General features: G+C 30.0%; 5 protein-coding genes and 1 long non-coding RNA gene across 8 annotated transcripts in view; 2 read left to right on the forward strand and 4 right to left on the reverse strand.

The window, feature by feature from the left end:
* Nucleotides 1–4,760, forward strand: part of spg (dedicator of cytokinesis spg) — a 25,312-nt gene extending 20,552 nt beyond the window's left edge. For both annotated transcript variants that reach the window (XM_070638096.1, XM_070638097.1), the window contains 9 exons: nt 62–467; nt 536–808; nt 871–3,144; nt 3,205–3,369; nt 3,438–3,707; nt 3,766–3,921; nt 3,977–4,238; nt 4,300–4,485; nt 4,546–4,760. In XM_070638096.1, coding sequence (XP_070494197.1) covers nt 62–467; nt 536–808; nt 871–2,295 — 2,104 coding nt within the window. In that variant the 3' untranslated portion in view covers nt 2,296–3,144; nt 3,205–3,369; nt 3,438–3,707; ... (2 more) ...; nt 4,300–4,485; nt 4,546–4,760. The remainder of the gene's footprint in view (nt 1–61; nt 468–535; nt 809–870; nt 3,145–3,204; nt 3,370–3,437; nt 3,708–3,765; nt 3,922–3,976; nt 4,239–4,299; nt 4,486–4,545) is intronic.
* LOC139088804 (adenosine deaminase 2-like) lies at nt 3,202–8,335 on the reverse strand. The gene is made up of 8 exons (XM_070638098.1): nt 8,053–8,335; nt 6,678–6,859; nt 6,164–6,527; nt 5,966–6,105; nt 5,744–5,898; nt 5,292–5,604; nt 4,990–5,225; nt 3,202–4,932 (listed from the first exon to the last, which is right to left on the reverse strand). Exons 2-8 carry the CDS (start codon nt 6,769–6,771, stop codon nt 4,696–4,698), a joined length of 1,539 nt encoding a protein of 512 aa, XP_070494199.1. The 5' UTR covers nt 6,772–6,859; nt 8,053–8,335; the 3' UTR covers nt 3,202–4,695.
* A 2,897-nt stretch (nt 8,336–11,232) lies between these two features.
* Nucleotides 11,233–12,230, forward strand: LOC139088774 (uncharacterized). The gene is made up of 2 exons (XR_011544249.1): nt 11,233–11,525; nt 11,584–12,230. It is a non-coding gene; the product is annotated as an uncharacterized lncRNA (long non-coding RNA).
* LOC139088773 (carotenoid isomerooxygenase-like) lies at nt 12,143–15,286 on the reverse strand. 2 transcript variants are annotated; one of them, XM_070638059.1, is made up of 3 exons: nt 15,147–15,286; nt 13,605–14,053; nt 12,143–13,541 (listed from the first exon to the last, which is right to left on the reverse strand). In XM_070638059.1, exons 1-3 carry the CDS (start codon nt 15,243–15,245, stop codon nt 12,254–12,256), a joined length of 1,836 nt encoding a protein of 611 aa, XP_070494160.1. In that variant the 5' UTR covers nt 15,246–15,286; the 3' UTR covers nt 12,143–12,253. The 2 variants fall into 2 exon arrangements, with proteins under 2 accessions (XP_070494160.1, XP_070494159.1); XM_070638058.1 differs by lacking the exon at nt 15,147–15,286 and having other exon boundaries at nt 13,605–15,097.
* Nucleotides 15,287–15,445: 159 nt separating this feature from the next.
* On the reverse strand, nt 15,446–18,391 carry LOC139088748 (leucine-rich repeat-containing protein 40-like). The gene is made up of 5 exons (XM_070638022.1): nt 18,229–18,391; nt 17,686–17,876; nt 17,420–17,623; nt 17,233–17,356; nt 15,446–17,169 (listed from the first exon to the last, which is right to left on the reverse strand). The coding sequence occupies exons 1-5, from the start codon at nt 18,389–18,391 to the stop codon at nt 16,010–16,012; spliced, it is 1,842 nt and encodes a 613-aa protein (XP_070494123.1). The 3' UTR covers nt 15,446–16,009.
* On the reverse strand, nt 18,345–19,825 carry Arp6 (Actin-related protein 6). The gene is made up of 2 exons (XM_070638023.1): nt 19,680–19,825; nt 18,345–19,609 (listed from the first exon to the last, which is right to left on the reverse strand). The coding sequence occupies exons 1-2, from the start codon at nt 19,751–19,753 to the stop codon at nt 18,487–18,489; spliced, it is 1,197 nt and encodes a 398-aa protein (XP_070494124.1). The 5' UTR covers nt 19,754–19,825; the 3' UTR covers nt 18,345–18,486.
* Between the last annotated feature and the right edge of the window lie 330 nt (nt 19,826–20,155).

Genomic DNA, 20,155 nt, shown 5'->3' on the forward strand with positions numbered 1-20,155 from the left:
TTTTAAAATATAATAAAATTGGATTGAATTTTAATTATTACTTCTAAAAATTATTAATTAGGTATATCTACAAACTTCATGAGTTACATGTATCAAGCAGCAATTATATTGAAGCAGGCTTTACATTAAAATTGTATGCCGATATGTTGAACTGGGATAATGATACTCTAACCTTCTTACCTCATGAAAAACATGATTGCACTGGTCACCCTGAATGGAAAAGAAAAGAAAAGCTGTATCAACAAATTATTAACTATTTTGATAAAGGCAAATATTGGGAAGGAGGAGTTCCTTTATGTAAAGAACTAGCACAATTTTATGAAACGAAGCTATATGATTATAATAAATTAAGTGAAATACTCACAACGGAAGCCAAATTTTTCCAAAATATTTTAACACAAATAAGGCCGGAACCTGAATACTTTAGGGTATTTTTCATTGGAAAAGGATTTCCATTATTCGTTAGGGTAATTTAATTTTCTTAAATTTATATGACCATTAGTAAACTGATATCTAAATATTCTTTTTTCGATAGAATAAACAATTTGTGTATAGGGGATTGGAGTATGAAAGAATAGGAGCATTTACTCAACGCTTACAAACAGAGTTTTCATCAGCACAATTATATACCAAAAATTCTCCACCAGATATTTCAATAATGAATTCAAATGAACAATTATTTCAAATTAGTACAGTTCGTCCAATTAGTGATCGTAATCATCTCAAAAATGCAACAAATGTTGTCCCAGAAAAGATTTCTAGATTCTATGAAGTTAATGATGTAATAAGATTTCAACATGATCGTCCAGTAAGAATGCAATTATGAATTGACTCTTAACATTTTCTAAACTGAATATTGTATCTTTTCAGATTCACAAAGGGCAATTTGATAAGAATAATGAGTTTAAATCATTATGGATTGAACGGACAACAATTGAAGTAGCAGATCCATTACCAAATATATTACGATGGTTCGAAATTAGAAAACAAACAGTTCGTGAACTGCCGCCAGTTGAAGTTGCATGTGAAACTCTTTCAAATACTCTAAAGGAACTTGAAGATCTAATTAATCAATATAAATTGGATAATAAAAGAAATCTTAATCCATTCACTATGAGATTAAAAGGTACCATTGATGCAAACGTTCAAGGTGGTATTCCAAAATATCAGGAAGCATTCCTTTCGGAAGCATATTTAACTTCTCCCGAGGGAAAAGATCCAATTGTTCAAAAATTAAGAACTTTAATAGTAAATATAATTCAAATACTCGATAGTGCACTCGAATTGCATGGAAAATTAGCACCAACAGAGGTTCAGCCTCTTCATAAGCTTCTTGTTGAACGATTTAATCATTTCCGTGACAATTTGAATTGTTGGGGAAAGGTACGACGTCAGAAATCAGAGAGTATTATTAATACACCTCTCCCGCCTTTACCAACTTCAATTCCTCGAAGTGATTATGATCATGATGATACATATTCGCAAATTAAAAGCAGCAATTATAATGGATATGGAAGTGTAAACAGAAAATCATTAGAACTTCCTGAAATTGGATCGCAACCACCACCACGTCCATCAAAAAGCAGCTTTGAATATGTTAATAGTCCAGAAGTTCCACCCAAATTAGTTTTCAAACAAAATAATGCACCACCTTTGCCGCCTCGTTATACTCCAGACAAGAGAATGTCTAATCCACAATTTTTCGACTCTCCTGGTGACGGTCCCAATGTTCGAAGATCTCAAAAACTTCCTTACGAAATTGTCGATGTTTATGAAGACTCTTCAGAAATGGATTATGATGTGGAATCAGATATGGTGCAACGAGATTCAGGAATTTCTACAAACTCCCAAGAAGTTCAAAATCCATATTCTGCAAGTACTAATTCACTTCCTATGATAAGTGGATATCATTTACCGTTACGTGGACATCAAAAAACAAGTTCCAATCCTGAAGATTTTGTACGACAAAAACTTCGACAAGTAAATTCTACTGACTCAATAGAATCAAACCCTGCACCAGCTCTTCCTCCAAAGAATTTTATGATTCAAAATTATGAAGACAACGAGAGTTTTACTAATTCTGATTCTACATCTGAAAGTTTACCTCTTCCTCCAATTCCACCAATAAAGCAAATGCATATGTCCAACGGAAATTGTTCAACCGTGCCATGCTGCGATTATGAGATTAATCCAGAGAATTTACAGCCATGCTGTGTGCCAATTCGTGACGAAAATATTGATTGTGAGGAAGTCTGTTATTGTGACAACCCTCCACCAAATCAGCCATGCTGCTGAATTTTGACTTCAGCTTTTATTTTATAAAAACTTATATTTATTCAAAATATTCCTCAAAGACAACTTTAAATGCTTTTAAATTAAAGACTTTTAATTTTTTATCACATGATAACAAAATATATGATCTTTTTATTCCAAAAATCGTATGAGATAGGTATGAGAATTTTAAGTGTAAAAATGTTTTGAAATGAAAATAATATGAATTGTAGTGATTGAGAATGAGACATTTATGACAAGATTTATATGATATAAAAAAAAATATTTTAGTCATTTTTATATTCCAAAATATACCTTACTGTAGTTCTTTAAAATAATATAATTATAAAGTATTAAACCTTAAATGGTTGATATGGAATTTAATCTCATGTAATATTTTTATTACTCTTCCAAAAATATTATCCAAAAATTTAAGACAAGGAATGTTGTGTGATTTTCAAATTATTGTGAAAACTAGATGAATTAAAATTGATGTCTTAAAAAAAATGAAATAAATTTCTGTAGACGAACAGTAAACGTACTTTTGATATTGCAAGTGGTCTACAAAATCGATGATAATTAAATGGTTTTCACGCTACTAAACAAGTGTAAAATCGAAGTTCTTACCGTATTGTCAAAATTTCATACTTTAATTGGTAATCGCTAGTCAAAGAGTTTTGAATAAAGATGGACTTTTTAATACCAAAAAAATTAAAGCTACCCAAGTTGGGTTTTCCCAAGTTCTTACTAATTTATAAAGTTTTTATTTTTCAGTTCCGATTTGAGTTATGAATTTACTCAGTTTCTAATCGGTTGTTGATTTAAAAAGACTGTGTAATACGACAATGAAAAAAATTATTTTTTTATTTCTAAGTAAGTTCTTTGTCTATAAAAGAGAACAATAATGAAAATATTTTTTATTCTGAAATTTAGCTCTCACAATCTTAAGCCTAATTCAAGGACAAGAACAACTTCCATGTTATAAATGCACTACAGAATATAAGCCGATTTGCGGACGGTCAGTCAAAAATGGAGAATTGAAAACTTTTCAAAATATATGTATTATGAAGTCAGAAGATTGTGCAAAATATGAACCACGTAAGTTTTCTACACTTTATTACCGATTAAAGTTTCTTGTTAATGCAAATGACGTTAATTGTTTATAGAAAATGTTTTTGTTCACGATGGAGAATGTGACAGCACCAATTGATGTCGTTGATTGTTTTGTTAGTATAAGCAATCAAAAAATTCACATGTCGTAGAAGATATATGTGTGGAGTTTCATATAAATTATAAATTTCATAATCTTCGTGTTTATTTCAATCGTAGAATATTAATAATTTTACACAAATTTCTGTCAACAACAGTCTCTATATAAAGGAATTCATAAAGTTTCTAAATTTTAAGGATGAAGATTTTATTTTTATTAGCATTGGGTAAAGTTTTAAATATTCTTTAAGCTTTTGTGCTTAATTTTATCCTTTTTGTTTCCAGTATTTTCAATTGGACTAGCACAACAACTACTCCCGTGCTTTACTTGTTCTGCAGATTATGAACCTGTATGCGGGCAATCAATACATGGCGGCAAGCCAAAAACATTTCAAAATTTCTGTGAAATGAGAGCTCAAGATTGTGGATATAGTAAAGAACGTGAGTGCAAACTATTAATTAAGAAACTATGATACTTATTTCTGTATTATTTCAGAATTCGTCTTGCTTTATGAAGGGCATTGCAAGAAAAACTAATACTTTGATGATCAATGAACGACTAAGGAAATTAAATTTATATTTTTTTGATAGAGGCGTCAAGTATAAAAGAAGCTTAATAGAGATTTTGTAAATCTATTTTGGAATAAAATTAAATGATAAGGAAATTGTATAAATTAATATAGAAATAAATTAACATACTCAGTTTGTTTGTTCACAGCGTCAAGTAATCATGAAATTATTGTGCTTGATAATCTCACGTATGTAATTTTTAGTAGTATTTTTTGTTGAAATAAAAATACCTAACGGAAATATTTTTAGTAATCATAATTGTAATTGTGGATTCACAAACTTTACCACCTTACAAAGAGAGACATCCATTGCCATGTATATTATGCGCAAATGAAAATAAACCAATTTGTGCTGAGCCTTCTGCTGGTGGAAATCCTAAAACATTTCAAAGTATTTGTTTAATGCAAGCTATGGACTGTGGACATTATGAGCAACGTAATAATTTCTTAAAAATTACAATGATCATTTTCTAATCATTTTTATATTTTCTTATAGAATACAAGTTTTTATACAACGGAAAGTGTCACTGATAAATTAAAGCTAATAATTTCATGATTTATTCAACAATTCATTAAAATAATCTGGTAAAAAAGGTTTGATAACATAAATTTATGTTGGCTTGTCAAATACTGTAATTTAATGTACTTATAATTTGTTTTCTAAGCTAAGTACATAATCAATAAACTTATCCCATGAAGTTTTGAAAACTACTGCTGCATAAGTTCTTTCTTGTTGTGACATAGCACTATATTTCAAAGAATTCCATGCAAGTTGTTTAAGTACTTGAAGTCCACTATCAGCTGGAGTAAAAGCCATAAAGGCATAATAAAAGTCATAACTTAATCCCCTAGCATTCCAAAATCCTGGATCGTCATTGGCAATCTAAAAACAAGTAGATTGATTTAATTAAATTTTAAAAAATAAATTTGAAAAACTTACGACAATTGGAACATTCTCAGAAATATAAAAGGAAGCAGGATGATTTCGTAAATCTTCTACTAAATGAAGAACTTGATTTGATATTGGACTAATTTCGATGGCAATGTCTTTTTCTTTAAATGCTTCCCATAATACTGGATGCTTGTAAAGTGAATATCCATGTCCTATTCTTTTTGTGTTCATCAATATTGCGTCAATTAAGTTGACATCAGCATCAGTGTTGAACCAATTTGTTTCTAAAGTTTACATAAAGTTCAAAATTTTTAAAATAAATGAATAAATAATTTGTAGGCAATACAAACCTCCAGCATGGAAGAAGAATCTACCATTCTGTGATATTTCTTTCAACTTGTCTACATATGATGAGAGTGGTCTCCCGATATCTTCTTGACCCACTAAATCAAATCCAACAACTAAGTTTGGATACTTTTTACGCAAGTCTAAAAACCTTTCTACTTTTTGTTCAAATGACTTTTGATCAGAGTTTCTTGGAATAGCCAATATGACCTTTACACCCAAAAACAATGGATGATCTTTTTTGAAATCATCGACTAATTTTAATATAACTTCAGCCATATCTTGACTACTCAGCTTGTTTCCATTTTCGTCAATCACCTATTGAATTTATTTTTAATTAGCGAAATTATTCTAAATGTACAGGACCGTCATTCAGCAATTCAAAAAAAGATTGGCTATGAAGAAATCATACCCATCATTTCCGAATGACACCTTTGTAATTCTTTATTCTACTTACGCCACCCATTCCTGTTCTCATTTCTAGGTACATAACGTTATCTGCATATAATTCTTCTAAAATTCGTTGATGATATGCTTTATATGTTGGCAAATAATCAAAAACACCTCCAACAACATTGAACATATTTTGGAATTTTTTCCATACAGTGTTAACTGGTTGATGCAAAATAAGGAACTGTTGTAATTTTTTTATATGCGTAAAAACCCATCTTTATCTTACCGTCAGGAAATTCTATCTCAGGTTGGTGTGTATAAAGATTAATCAAGCTTTCTAATGATTTATCAAAATCCTTTTTATTAGCTGCTTCTCCTCGTAACTTATTAATTGATACAGCTTCATTGGCACAATGCTTTGATGGACTGAAATCAATTGGAATAAAGTTAAAAATAATAATTTAATATGTTTGAACTTTCTTACACAGTCAGAAACATTTTATAGCCATCATTATGATTACAAATCATGACTTCATCTCTGTATGTTAAATTCTTGATGACCCATTCACTTGATGCTCCAGCAGAGTTATGAAGATGAAGAACACCACCTTTTGGAACCTTCTGAATAATTTCAAAAATTGGATCCTGTTCTATCAAAGGTTTGGCATGGAAAAAGTGCATTGATGGTGCATAACTTCCCGAATCGATGATTCCTCTTTGAATGGCTTTCTCCTTCATACTCAAAAGAATCTTATCAGCTTCTTGTTCTTTTGGCGAAAGATAAATGTTTCCGCCAGTCCTGATACTCTCTTCAGCTGCGATGATGTTGTTTCTGACTTCTTCATAATCTTTTTAACAAGAAAACAGAAGAATGTAAATAGACATGACCAAACAAGATTTCTTAAAATAACTTTTTACTGCCTTGACAAGGATTTTGTCTATTTTATAAAGTCTTTATCTTTTTTCTATTTTTTTTTTCTTTTTTGGTTTGAACTTACTTAACTGATTGTTTAAAATTGATGCACAATTTACAATATTCAACCCCAGACACGTTAATGAAATTGTAATTGCATATACAATTTTAATGATCATCTTTACAAGATTACTCAATGAATTTTTTTTATATTTAGCGTTTTTCCCACTTAACAACGTGCTGCTTTTGTTGAATTTCCGATAGATACTGAAACAAAAATAAAAAAATATGAAAAATTCACCACAGGAGAAAAAAAAAATCTTCACAAAAAAATTATAATCAAGTTTGTTTGCGGAATGAGAATCTCGTTATTAGTTGTTTATCAATGTTAAATTTCTTGCGTTAACATAAATTTTAAATAGATGCCTCTTCCATCAAGAAAAGAGTTTAATCTATTCAACTTGATTCACCATTTGAGTTAATAAACGCTAACTGAGTTCTGTCAAGCGAGGAAAGTGAAAAATGGGATATAAATTATAATAGCACTTGTCAACTAATGTTTTTATATTAACTTTGTTGTTATAATTTACCAGAGTTGATTTCTTGAAATGAGCTTTTGTAAAATCTTTAAAAGGTTCAGGACAAAACATTCGATTTGTTTATAATGCACACCAATAAAATAAAATGCTTACTATTAAGCTCTAAAAACATACAACTTGTTAAAGATATGTTAATGACTAGTTGTAATGTTTTTATTAAGAATATGTCCGAGTGAACTAAAAATAAACTATGTATAACTTGTTAAATATAAGTTATTATCCAGTTAATGACTCGTTGTAACTTGTTTATTGAGAATATGTCAACTGCCGTTTAATATTCAAATTATATTTGCAGCTTCAATTAGTTGATTTTCCCTTTTTATAGTTGTTAACCCCTTACTATGAATATTTTAGTCGGATTTAGAACTTCATAGAATAAACATCATTTTTATCAAATCCGTAAGGAAGTTTTTGTTATTATACTTATCAATCTTGTGGTTAAGTTTTTTTTAGCTAAAATTTCAAGAATTGCCAATGGCAAATTGAAAGCTGATTTATGTTAAAACTTTTGTATCAACCCGCATCAATCATGCATGCGACAATAAACAAAAAAAAATCGAAAATATTTCCTACATATTTATTTCTGAATGTGCTTTATAGAGAACACTTTATATAATCAAAAGTTCATTGTTTTTTCAATCAATAAAACATTTTATTCGTGTCTTCTTGTTCACTTGGAAATTCACTTAATAAAATAGCTTTCAAATATTGTTTTAATTATTGAATCTTTTTTTGATTTAAAGTATAACTTTTATAATAAAAATATTTAAGATTTAAATCTCCAAAAATGTTTGATTGTGACACATTGTTTTGCAAACCAATTTATTGTTTAATATTTTAATTAATTAGTAACTTATTTACCTTGTTTACAGAAGAGCTAAACACAGAAATTAACAAGATTATTGTTCAAAGAAGAGACTTTGTAGACTAAAAACATGTCAAATTAATTTTTGAGTTGAAACTGAAGAATGTATAGATTTAAGTGTCCTTGATATTATATTATCTATCTATCTGTGATGAAAAAGCCTGTCCGTAGACTAAAAATTTTTAAAATGCGTAATATCTTTGACCAAAATATCTTTGCTATGAAGATTCCAAACAGAAAAATTGTGTCTTTAACCTTATGGATGCTAAATGTGAACTGTTCAAAAATCGTGAGAGAAATAAGACTCTTAAAAAAATAGGATTGAATTAATCGTTGATGTTTTTTCCCACAGAATTCCCAATTGTTATTACGCCAGAATTTCATTTCACTGATAAAAAGTTATTGCCATAATTAAAGAAAAATACATGACTCATTCTAAACAGCAAGTTTACATAATTATCGTTCTGCATTCTGTATCAGCATTTTATTTTCTAGCTAATTGAGCCCAAGTATCAGCTAGTGCAATAACTTGGATTTTCATTGATGTTTCAACGTTGTTGTTTCCTATATATTGTAATACATTTATGACAACAATATCAAGTATTTCATGTGCCAATGTGATCCCATTAATATTATTGATTACACCCTAAACTTTGAGCTCTTGAAGAATTTCTTGTTTTTATTAACTCTTTTTTTCTTAATTAATTTTTCTCAATCCTAATTATCATTCCTCTTTTTTAAACTTGCTGTCTTTTTTTAGCCTGTCGTAACGAGCGACTCTTATAGAGATTTATATAAAAAACATTTTCTGCACGCGTCAGGTGACCGAAGCTCAAAATGATTTTAAAAAAGTTTAGGACCTCAATTTAACTAAAACCTCCCCAACCCAGTCTTCGTTCCTGATGATTTTGTTACAAAGCGTTACAGTGGAGGAAAAGGAAGTCTGTTTTTAGCGTGAAGTAATTTCCAAGAGTTCCCTAAGATATGAATAAGCTACATTACTCACATGTTCATCGTTGATTACAGACCAAATTGATTAAAATTCTTATTTAATTTGCTTTCATGTTTGTTTGGACAATAATTCATTTTTATTGGGGGTCGTTTGCTTTTTAGGAAGTTCTCATATTATGTTAGGTTATGAACTTTATGAAAAATCTCTTTCTTTAAAAAACAGTTTCAAAATCGCAGATCCAAAATGAAAAGTTTTAAACTAGTGGTGAAGGAATGAGTGGTTTGGAATGAACGGTCCCTTATTACAATTCAATGTTTTTATTGACATAATTTATTATTAACCATATATATCCATATAGGCAAACAATGATTTTTTCATTGAATAATTGTTTAATAATAAATCAACACCCTAAAAATACGATTTCTAAGAAGCTTGACTCGATATTTACTAAATAAATTGATCTCATAAATATGTATTCGGAACCAATGTATGAAAACTATTAGAGTCCTGAGATTTTTGAATTGTCTTGGCAAATGATAAATTGCTTTCTATTTTAATACATTTTGTATGCAGGTATGTAGCCCGTGCGACACAAATGAAGAAGTATATTGCTGCCAAACTGACCCGGCTTCCATTTGGAATTAATAAAAGCTTATTGGGGTCTTCTTCATTTGTTTCGGTCGGGTAGATATTTTTCATTGTTTTTAAACACCAACTTACCCGGTTTTAATTTAAATTTTAAGGAAGGGTTATAGGATTATAGTATTAAATTTTAGGTACATAAAAATTCTTTAGAACTTGAAAATGTTAAGCCAAATAAATATCGGTAGAATGAAATATCACTTCTGTTGTAAAACTTTATAAATCAAATAAATGACCAGAAAGTTTCTATCCAATTTAGGTACTCTAATAATATTAATTCCTACACTCTGTTGACAAATTTGGTGTGAATTATTTTGTTTGAAAGATTTATTAAGGATTTATTTATTTGTAGTAAAATAGAACATACATTATGCATTCCTTATTAATCATTCATTCTTAAGTATATTTAGTGTTGTATCAATGAACGTATGAGTTTCCTGCTCTAATGGTCAGTTAATATTCAAGAAAGAGCACAATCAGAATGGTCGTGCCGAAAGTTTTTCAATGTATAATATTACTTTCAGTTCTTGTACTTTTTGTTGATACAAAATTTAATGGAATTAAAATTCAAAAGGATTATTTAGCACTGAGTGAAACAGCATTAAGTTTAATTTCATCCTTTTTTACAAAAACCGGCTATTTATCTCTTACAGTTAACGTTGCTATGTCAAATAATTCAGACTTGGATGGATCTGATATTGGAAATGAAATACTTAAGGGAATTGGAATGAATTTTAGAACTATTGTTCGTGGACATCAAAGAAAGTTTAGAGAATTTGATAAAAGACGATCACCAATTATTCTAATTTTAGACTCAATCGATTCATTTAATGCAATAAAAATCAAACTACGGAGAATATATCCAAAGTACTACCTCATTGTCCTTGCAAAAGGATTGTTTAAAGAGATCCAAGAAATTGTAAAAGAATTATGGTCAATGTCCATAGATAATGTAAATTTTTTAACAAGTAATGCGACCCATGGATTTATTTATACTTACTTTCCATATGACCATGAAAAATGTGGAACTGATTTATTGTTACATCTGATTAATATTTATGATTATAACAGTGGAAATTGGAGTAATTCAAATTTTTATCCTGAAAAAGTTCAAAATCTTAATAATTGCACATTGAAAATTGGAGTTACTGAATCGGTTCCGATGGTTATGATTAACAATGGATCAGACGGAACAAAAACATTTGATGGTATTGAAGTTCTTTTGATACAAAAACTTGCACTAGAATTTAACTTTACACCAAAATTTGACATATTCGAAAGTGTAGGAGTTGCTCGAGAAGTAAATTCATCTGGTGTTTTAGGATCTTTACATAATCGGAAATGTGATGTTGCCATAGGAAGCTTATCACTTCAAATTGATCGAACAGAATATTTAAGTGCAACTAGTATGTTTGCATCAATTCCAATAGTAGCAGTTATACCACCATCAAGTCAAATTTCAGCATTTGTAAAATTGTACCTTCCATTTGACTTTCCAACTTGGATTTTATTATTTGCTACGTTCCTCATCGGTTATAGTGTAATTTTAATTTCTAAGTTATTTTCAAAAACAGTATATAAATTTATTGTTGGACATAAAGTGAATTTTCCATTTACTAACATGATGATAGCATTTTTTGGAGGATCTCAATCAACCCTTCCTAAAGCAAATTTTTCAAGATTTTTGCTTGCTAAATTTCTCCTGTTCTGCTTAGTAATCAGAGGTCTTTATCAAGGAAAGCTATTTGACATAATGAAGAAGGACATCTTTGAAAAAACTCCATTAACATTTGATGATTTGATAGCAAAAAATTATATATTTTATACATACGAGAGTTTAAGTCGTAGAGTACGAGGATTTAAATTTGCTGATAAGTAAGTTTAAGCTTAAATCATTAGGAATCCTTTGTAAATTCTGATTAATAATTTTCAGGGTTAAAGTCATCAAAAATTCTGAAATTGAACTTTATCGACATAAAACATTAGACAGCTCATTTAATGGTATAGTTTTCAGCTATGAGCCACAAGTTATATACGCAAACTTAATCCATATGAAAGAATATTCATATTTAATATTAAAAGAAAGATTTGTCACGAACCAAATGGTATTTTATCTTCAAGAGAATCACTTTCTTTCTGATCACTTGAGTGAAAAGATTGAATGGTTTCGTGAATTTGGCATTACTAATTACATTCTGGATGAATTTGTGGATAATGATCACATTCATATCTCTACTCAAGATAGTAGTAAGCCATTAAAACTCAGCGAATTGTCTGCTATTTATACCATCTGGATTATCGGTCTAGCTGCTGCAGCGTTTACATGTCTCATAGAAATTGGAATAGGATTCAAACGTTCACTTACAAAAATATGGAATAAGGGTTCTGAAAAGAAAACTAGACTTAATGCTCATAAATCTGTAAAAACTGTAGAATGAATAATTTACAAAAATCATAAAGAGTTGTTAAAGCTCATGAATTAAAGTCTAGAATGAATTGCTGCACATAAAAGGATATATTTTATTGAAAATGTACATAATAAAGCATTGCATATTTGGCGTGAATCTATAAAAATTTTAATGCAAGACAACAATTTTCGTTCCTTAATTTTTTCTCGCAGCAAACCATCCATGAAGACATTTTGGAACTGGACCTGGTAAGTCTTTAAATTCACATCTTCCTAATTCTGTCATATTTTTTGCATCGAGTACAAGCAACCCAACATGATTTTCGTCACCTTCACCCCAAACCATTGAGGCTAAAATAACACCGTCATCTTCTGTTTGTGGGTTTGGACAAGGAACAAAAATTGGCTCGCTTGGATAAACATTTTTCTCTCCCCAAGTAATTTTGGTTTTATTGTAGACATCAACTTTTATCAATGTTCCTGGAATATCTGCATCAACATCTGAACTTATAGCATAAAAATATTGATAGTCCATGCCCAGATACTTCTCATAATGAATTCGAGGTGTTTCACACCCTAAATTACATAAGAGTTCTGGTTTGCAAAATACTGATCCATCAGGTAATGAAAATGCAGAAGCACTCGAATTTTTCAACTTGACAAGATTGTTATCAAAAGTATTAAATGTTTCAGCATCACAATTCCATGTGAAGAAATTTGACAATGATTTTGTTTTTGGAGGATATTTTAAAGGAAGAACAAATCGTAATGGACGACCTCGAAAAAGACGTGCATAGTCTGGATTACTTTGCATTTTCTTCATGCTATCAATGTACATGCAATTTAACATTTCAGGATCCTTGTAGCAACTAATATCTAAAACCACGTGATCATCTTTTTCGTATTGATTTATTATATGAAGGAAGAAGAAAGCTTCAGTTTGATATGTGTGACGCAATTCTCCAGTGCTTCTATCAACTAAATAAATGAGTGTTGGCTTATCAGGAAACCATTTTAGACATGTTATCATTGGTTCGTTCGTTAATTGTGATTTTATAATGGATGGCACGGAAACAGTTAGTGGCTGTTCAACAATAATGAAATAATTTTCTGTAATTCCAAATGTGTGCATATATGAGGGATGTAATTTCCATCTAGTGGGAATTTCAGCAACAATCTTTGCGTCATCAAAAATTCTTTCTCCTTTTGGGAAGTGGAGGACCCCATAAGCAGGTCCAGATTTTGTAATAGTCAATCCAACATTATATACACTCCCATCATTCATAACATGAGGATGTGAAGTATGATTAACAATTCCTATACGTTCATGCAAGTTCATTCTTTCAATTGTGTCTAAAGTATCAATATCGATTTTGTGTATGACTGGACTTTCAGCAAAAGCAAAATATTCATCATTGAATGGATAGATGGAAATCATTGCATTATCAGAATTGGCATCTGCTGGCTTGAAAAGCGTAGCGACTCTATTAAATTAAATTTTATTTAATTACTTTATTTCATGTGAAATTTTTATCTTAATTAATTACCTTTGAAATATACTCTGACATGGGTCAGGCGCACAAGCAGTTCCGAATTCAGAAACAACGACACGATTTGCTGCCCAATTTTTCTTATATGAATCAGTTTTGAGGAATCGACATTGATATGTTACATTTCCATTTTCAACATTAAAACGGTGAAGGAGTGCAGAACTATCAAATAGATGATTAAATGTCATTGATCCAACTTTTAAGCTTCCAGGACCATTACGAAGCAAACATCCATTTATCCAAGACGGAATCGACCCACTTAAAGTCCCATTAATTGGTTCAATAATTTCTTGTTCACATGAACGAAGCCATACATTAACATCACAATTTGGGTAGTAATTTTGCTTGAGAAGTATTGGAGAGTGACTTCTTGAACAGTTTTTATAGCGTTCATCATCATCGTCATCCAGATCAATTATTTCAATCTCATCATCGTCGTTTATAATCTTTGTTACAACAAATTTATTATCTGTGTCAGTTTTCAAATTTTTTATGGAATTTGGCTTATTAATTGCATGCAAAGAGTTGAAAGTGGTTGCGTCATTACTTCCCGTTGATGTGCGCCGTTCTTTAATACTTAATTGAATATGGGAAAATTCGTCAGAAATGGATTGCTCATAACATAAATCAGAAGCTAAACTTTTACGTCTTTGCACATCTTCAGGATTACTTAAAACAGTTTTATAGCGAACTGGAGTCGTCGCATTTGATGAATTTTCACTACAAGGGGTACTCGCGCCAGAAACTGGATAAATGGTTCCTTCGACACTTAATAAATCCAAAGATTTTAATACAGTAGTAGGTGTATGGGCTGGTGATTTATCAAAATGTGAATTTGTACAGGGTATATTTAAGGATTCAGACATTTTCACTTTTATTTGGCAATGTGTTGCCTGCACAAAAGGTAAATGTAAACTAAACAGAGCAACTGTCAATTTAATTGTATTTATACGGAATTCACGTGCTTCATTGACTTACGAAATATTGTTAATTCTTACATGAAAATGATTGAAGCAAAAATATTCTTTTGGGGATAGTTACGTGTCCTTTTTCATATATACACGAAATAGCTTTCATTCAGATTATGTGACGAAATAGTACCTTTGGGGCTTCATTGCGTTGCACCGGACTACTGACCAAAATCTTCATTTTATTAATTAAACTTTTTATGCTACCTATTTGAATGCTTCTTATCTGTACTATTGTAATACTGCTTTATTAGTCAGTAAACAATGAGTATAATTGATACCAGTAATACTTTACGTACTGGTATTTTTTACTCTCATTGACTATAATTTCAAAACTACCTGATGACATTTATATTTAATTCCAAAATTACGTCTAAGTGTCACTGACTTTTTATTCAGATATATCAATTTGAATCTAAAGTTTAGACACCTCATTAACAAACAATTCCTACCCATTCACTTGGATAATCATCACCTTTTGATATTGGACACTACTTGTTACGGCAATTTGTATCAACTCGTGCTGCCACTAATTTACATGCTTATTATTATGTGATATGTTTATTTTCACCTTTTTTATTGAGCCTGATGCCAAAAATATATCATCGATTATATCAGAAACAAGTCTTATTGGAAAATCAGCTTCGTCATCGACAAAAATTGTAAGCATTTTTGAATTTTTATTACTTCCTTTAAATTGAAGATGTAATCTTATTCAATGCAAAGATAAAGCGATACTAATCTTATAGCTGATTTAATAAAACAATTGTATTTTAAATTTCATTGATTGAACAAGATGAATAAGTTCTCATGCTGCAATATAAATTGATGTGTGAATTGTGACAATTTAATAATTAATATACGAGAACATTTTAAAATCCAATTGAATAAAATTTATTAGGTATGCAAACTTTTTTGTTTTCACAAAGAGTGCAGATTGGAACTAGAACCAAATTTTAAGTAAAGTGTATTAGGTGTTATAAGAAAGTAGTAAAATAAATAATCATATTCACACCAAATTTTGAGCATGTAGGAGTATCAGATAGCACATGTGCTTTGTTCTGATAACTAAAAAGGCTCAATTAATACCTATAAAAGATAACAAAGGCTTTTACTTATAAAGAAATAACAAAATAATATTAAATTAATAAAAAAAAAGAATAATACACAACAATAAAGGAACATTAAGTTTGAATTAAATATGTTTGCTGCAATAAACTTTAACTTTCTATCTATTAAACGATCGATTTATATTATTTTTTTTAAAAGTTCACTGGATCTTAGAAAGTACTTCCCAACTTTCATGTAAAACAAAAGACAACAGGAATAAAAATAAAATAAATTTGATTAATTTCTCTTGTACATATACGTTTTTGGTAACTGTGAAATGCTTAAATTAATTAAGGAATGGCAAATATTTTTAAAGCATACTAATTAAAATTCCTTTGGTATGCGATCGCGAAGATAAGACAAAATAGATGCTGTTCCTTTTTCAAGGATTTGTACGCGTGGACTTCTGAAGCTATTTCCATGCAAAAGTAAACTATTTATTTGAGTCATATTCCCCAAAGTTGGTGGAACTTGACTTATATTATTATTTGATAAATCCAAAGTAGCTAAACGCTTCAATGCTGCTAATCCACTATCTGACGCATCTATTGCTTCAATTTTATTGTCGCATGCAATAATAATTTCGACATGAATCAATTGATAAATGCATTTTGGGAATTCTATAAATTTGTTATTAGCAATGTTGATCTCGCGTAATGTAATTAATAATCCAACTTCATCTGGCAACGTATCAAGCTGATTACAGCTTAAATTCAGGTACTTAATGTGATCAAATTGCGAAACAAATGGCTGAACTTCAATCAATTGATTTCCATTCATATTCAACTCCGATATTTTTGAGCTTAAATGAGTTAATCCTTCTGGGAGTTGCTTTAATTTATTTTTGGAAAAATCAACTATGGAAATATCTGCCTCAACAGCATCCAAAAATACCTGATCTGGAATTTCTACAACTCCCTTTCCACACAAAGTGAGACTTCGTGTTTTCTTCAATTGATATTTATCAGGAAATGGATTTTCTGGTATTGTTGGCGAATTGATAACTTTGGGATATCCATTGCTGTTTAATCCTTTATCACGATCTTTTAATGTTTTCAAAATACGCTGTGTTCCACATGAAATTATGTCTCTTCGAATCGATTTTATTGGATTTCCATCGACTTGTAGGCTTACTAAATGCGCTAAAGTACACAATGATGTTGGCAAACTTGTTACTGAATTATTTGAAAGATCAAGCCTCATTAAATTTTGCAGCATTGAAATTTCATCGGGTAATTTGGCAATTTTGTTGTCTCGAAGATCTAGGACCTTCAAGTTGGGTAGCTTTTCAAAAAATCTCTCTGGTATTTCTGTAATGAAATTATTTGAAATATGGAGTTCTTGTAAGTGCTCACAACCGTCCAAGTCTGGCATTTTATCGATATCATTATGTTGTGCATATATAAACTCAATTTTACGTAAATCTCCCATGTATTCAGGCAGAAACTTCAAGTCATTGTGCATTATGTCCAATTTGTGAAGATCTGAAAAATCGTTATTATAAAAATGTTAAACACAATTTGATAGGCTAAAGAGCGTGAACTTACTTCTCAAATTTGTAATATCATTTGGCAAAACTTGTAACTTATTGTGATGCGCGGATAAATCTGTTAATCGTGTCAAAAATCCAATTCCACCAGGCAATGATTCTAATTTATTGTTAGACAAATCCTAGGTTGTTAAATCATATTAGTATTAATTCATTTCCGAATTATTTACATTTAAACTACTTACAAGAATTTCAAGATATACTAAATCGCTTAAATCAGCCGAAATGTCAGTTAAACAGTTATAGGATAAGTTTAGGTATTTTAATTCGCGTAGTCGGAAAAAATCGTTAGGAAGTTCGTTTATTTTGTTACGGCTAAGATTTAGCTTAGTTAATTTCTCCAATTGACCAATTTCTTTCGGAAGGGTTGTTAATGCATTATCTTGTAGCTATATTACATATTTTAATGATTAATATGTTATGTTAGTTTTAAGGACAAAATTTAACTTACATTTAAGACCGTCAAATCGATGAGATTTCTGATCTCAGGGTTAATTTCAGTTAGTACGTTCGACGAAAAATCTAAATGAGTTATATGCCTCTGATTCCACCACAAGTCATCTTCATTAGGTGTATTATTCAAGTCTACTACATTATTATTCACTTTCTCTTGATCTTGTATGTTGAACACTTTTTCAGGAACTATTAAATGAAAAGAAAATTTTATTAATTAATTTATATGACCTTGATAACTGCTCATTATTCAACTTTTTATCTTAGTGTATTTTCTTTCTGGATAAACGTTGAAATTACGTCTGAACATGTTGAACTCTTCAATTGTATAATATTAAAATGTATAAAGCTTCATGCACTGGAAGTTTAACTAACTTTTGTAATACAATGCCATCATTTGAGCGTAAAATTGAAAAATTAATAAATTCATAACAATTGAATGTCAGCACTATTCAAATGATTAATCAATAGAGCATTATTAATTCTCTGTTGAACTTGACATTAGCATTAAATATTAATCGATTTCTCAATATATCCTTACTGTATTTCAAGTTTTTTCCAACAAGTTCTATTTTTCCTGTTTTTAATGCTTGCTTTATGAGTTGTGGTGTTAAAATCTTGTCATCTTCCGTTTTGTCTTTAAAATGAAACACGGGATTTAAGTCTTCTTTCTTTATTCTTGATTTTACATTAAATTTTTTCATTTTAATGAATATTTTGAAAAATCGCAATTTTCAATTTTGTAAACAAACCAGTTAGGGTAAAAATTACACATTTAAAAATAAAAAAGTCGTTACATTCATGTAGCATCATTTCCATATAGAACGCCTCGTACACCATTTTCCTCATAATCTTGTCGCGATATACTTAAATTATCGAATTCAGGATCATTAGCCAAGAATTGTGAGCCATACCATGCATATGTAAGTGGATCATCGTCAGGAATAGAAACGCTAACTGTAAATATTTCAGGTGCCATACATCGAATATCTTTTTGCAAACGATTTCTTAAGCCAGGAAATTTGGAAGAACCTCCCATGACAATAATGTTCGAGTATAAATGCGGTCTTGTTTCTTCTGGACAAGCATTAATTGCATCAATTGTTGCTTCAGCAATTCCCATTTGATTGATTCCAAGATCAGATGGATGAAAAAGTATTTCAGGAACGCAAAATCGTTCATTATTCAAACGAATCACTTGATAGTCATCTCCTTTTTTAGCGGTTCCAGGTGTTTGCAAATATCCACGTCTTATTGTGGTACAATCTGGAAGTACGTATTCACGGACAGTTTTATTCTCGGGGTATTTTTTCCTGGCCATAGCTATGTCTGCATTGAAATCTTGTGAAACAAAACAGCTATCTTCTTTCATCTGATTAATTACAAAGGACTCGTCCATTACATTTAAAAACCTGTATGATATGATTTCTTTAAGATGATTTGTTAATAATTTGCCACCAATATCAATGCGTCTAATAGCTGATAAAACTTTCTTTCCTTTAATGAATGGGACAATATGACTAAAACTGTAACCAATATCAATTACAACACAGCACAATGGAGGTTCGTCGGGATCTTGAGTATTTGTGTATTGATATTGACAAAGATCCGGTGCAGTAGTTTTTGTTAATGAACAGCAATCGTATTCTTCAAAGAAGATTTCCACCATGGCTTCTTGTATTATTGGAAAATTAAAAAGTGGTTCAGTAATAATTAATTTTGTGTCACTAAAGTTGACTGGAAATTCTGTAGAGAATATGTAGTCATAAATGTTCTTCTGCACCTCCCAATTTGTAATGTATCCTTTTGTAAAGCCAAGGATGTAAAATATGCCTGATATATCTCTACACTCAGAAATTTGATTTCCTATAAAAGGTCTTCTCTTCTCACTTTTGGCCTTCATTATACAATTTGGAATAACTCTAAAAAGATAATTAATTAATGAAAAAATTAAAAAGCCGATTAACTTGATATTTAAGAATTAATACTTACAATGGTTTTTCATCAGTGATATTTCCTATTTTTATGTTACATGCTCCATTATCAATACAGCAAATCTTCTCCATTTGAAAGGAATTTCTGGTATTTAATTAATTTTTTAAAAATATTATTTAGAGTTTTGTTTGTTGACAGATTTTTTGGTGGTCTTCGAATTGAATAATATTGACTTAGATAGAATAAAGGGGAACAACAACTATCAAATTGGTTTTTTTTCTTCTGAGAGTCCCCTGTATAGCAGTTGTTTAAATTTGAATTTATAGCACATTTCAACGGAAAACATTTGAACTTTCATTTTCAATAAGAATAACTTTCATTGTTATTTAATTTAAATTACTGACCTATTTTGAAGATAAAAAGCATCATGTAGGTACGACGAAATAATAAAATATTTGTCTATCGTCTAATTAAAATGCTTAAAAATTAAAAAGCAATTCTTTTGATAAAATTTAATTTCTTAGTTTTTACAT

Source organism: Chironomus tepperi, unplaced genomic scaffold, assembly GCF_022539635.2.
Source record: "Chironomus tepperi strain 1889 unplaced genomic scaffold, CSIRO-AGI_Ctep_v1 contig_170, whole genome shotgun sequence".
NCBI lineage: Eukaryota > Metazoa > Arthropoda > Insecta > Diptera > Chironomidae > Chironomus > Chironomus tepperi.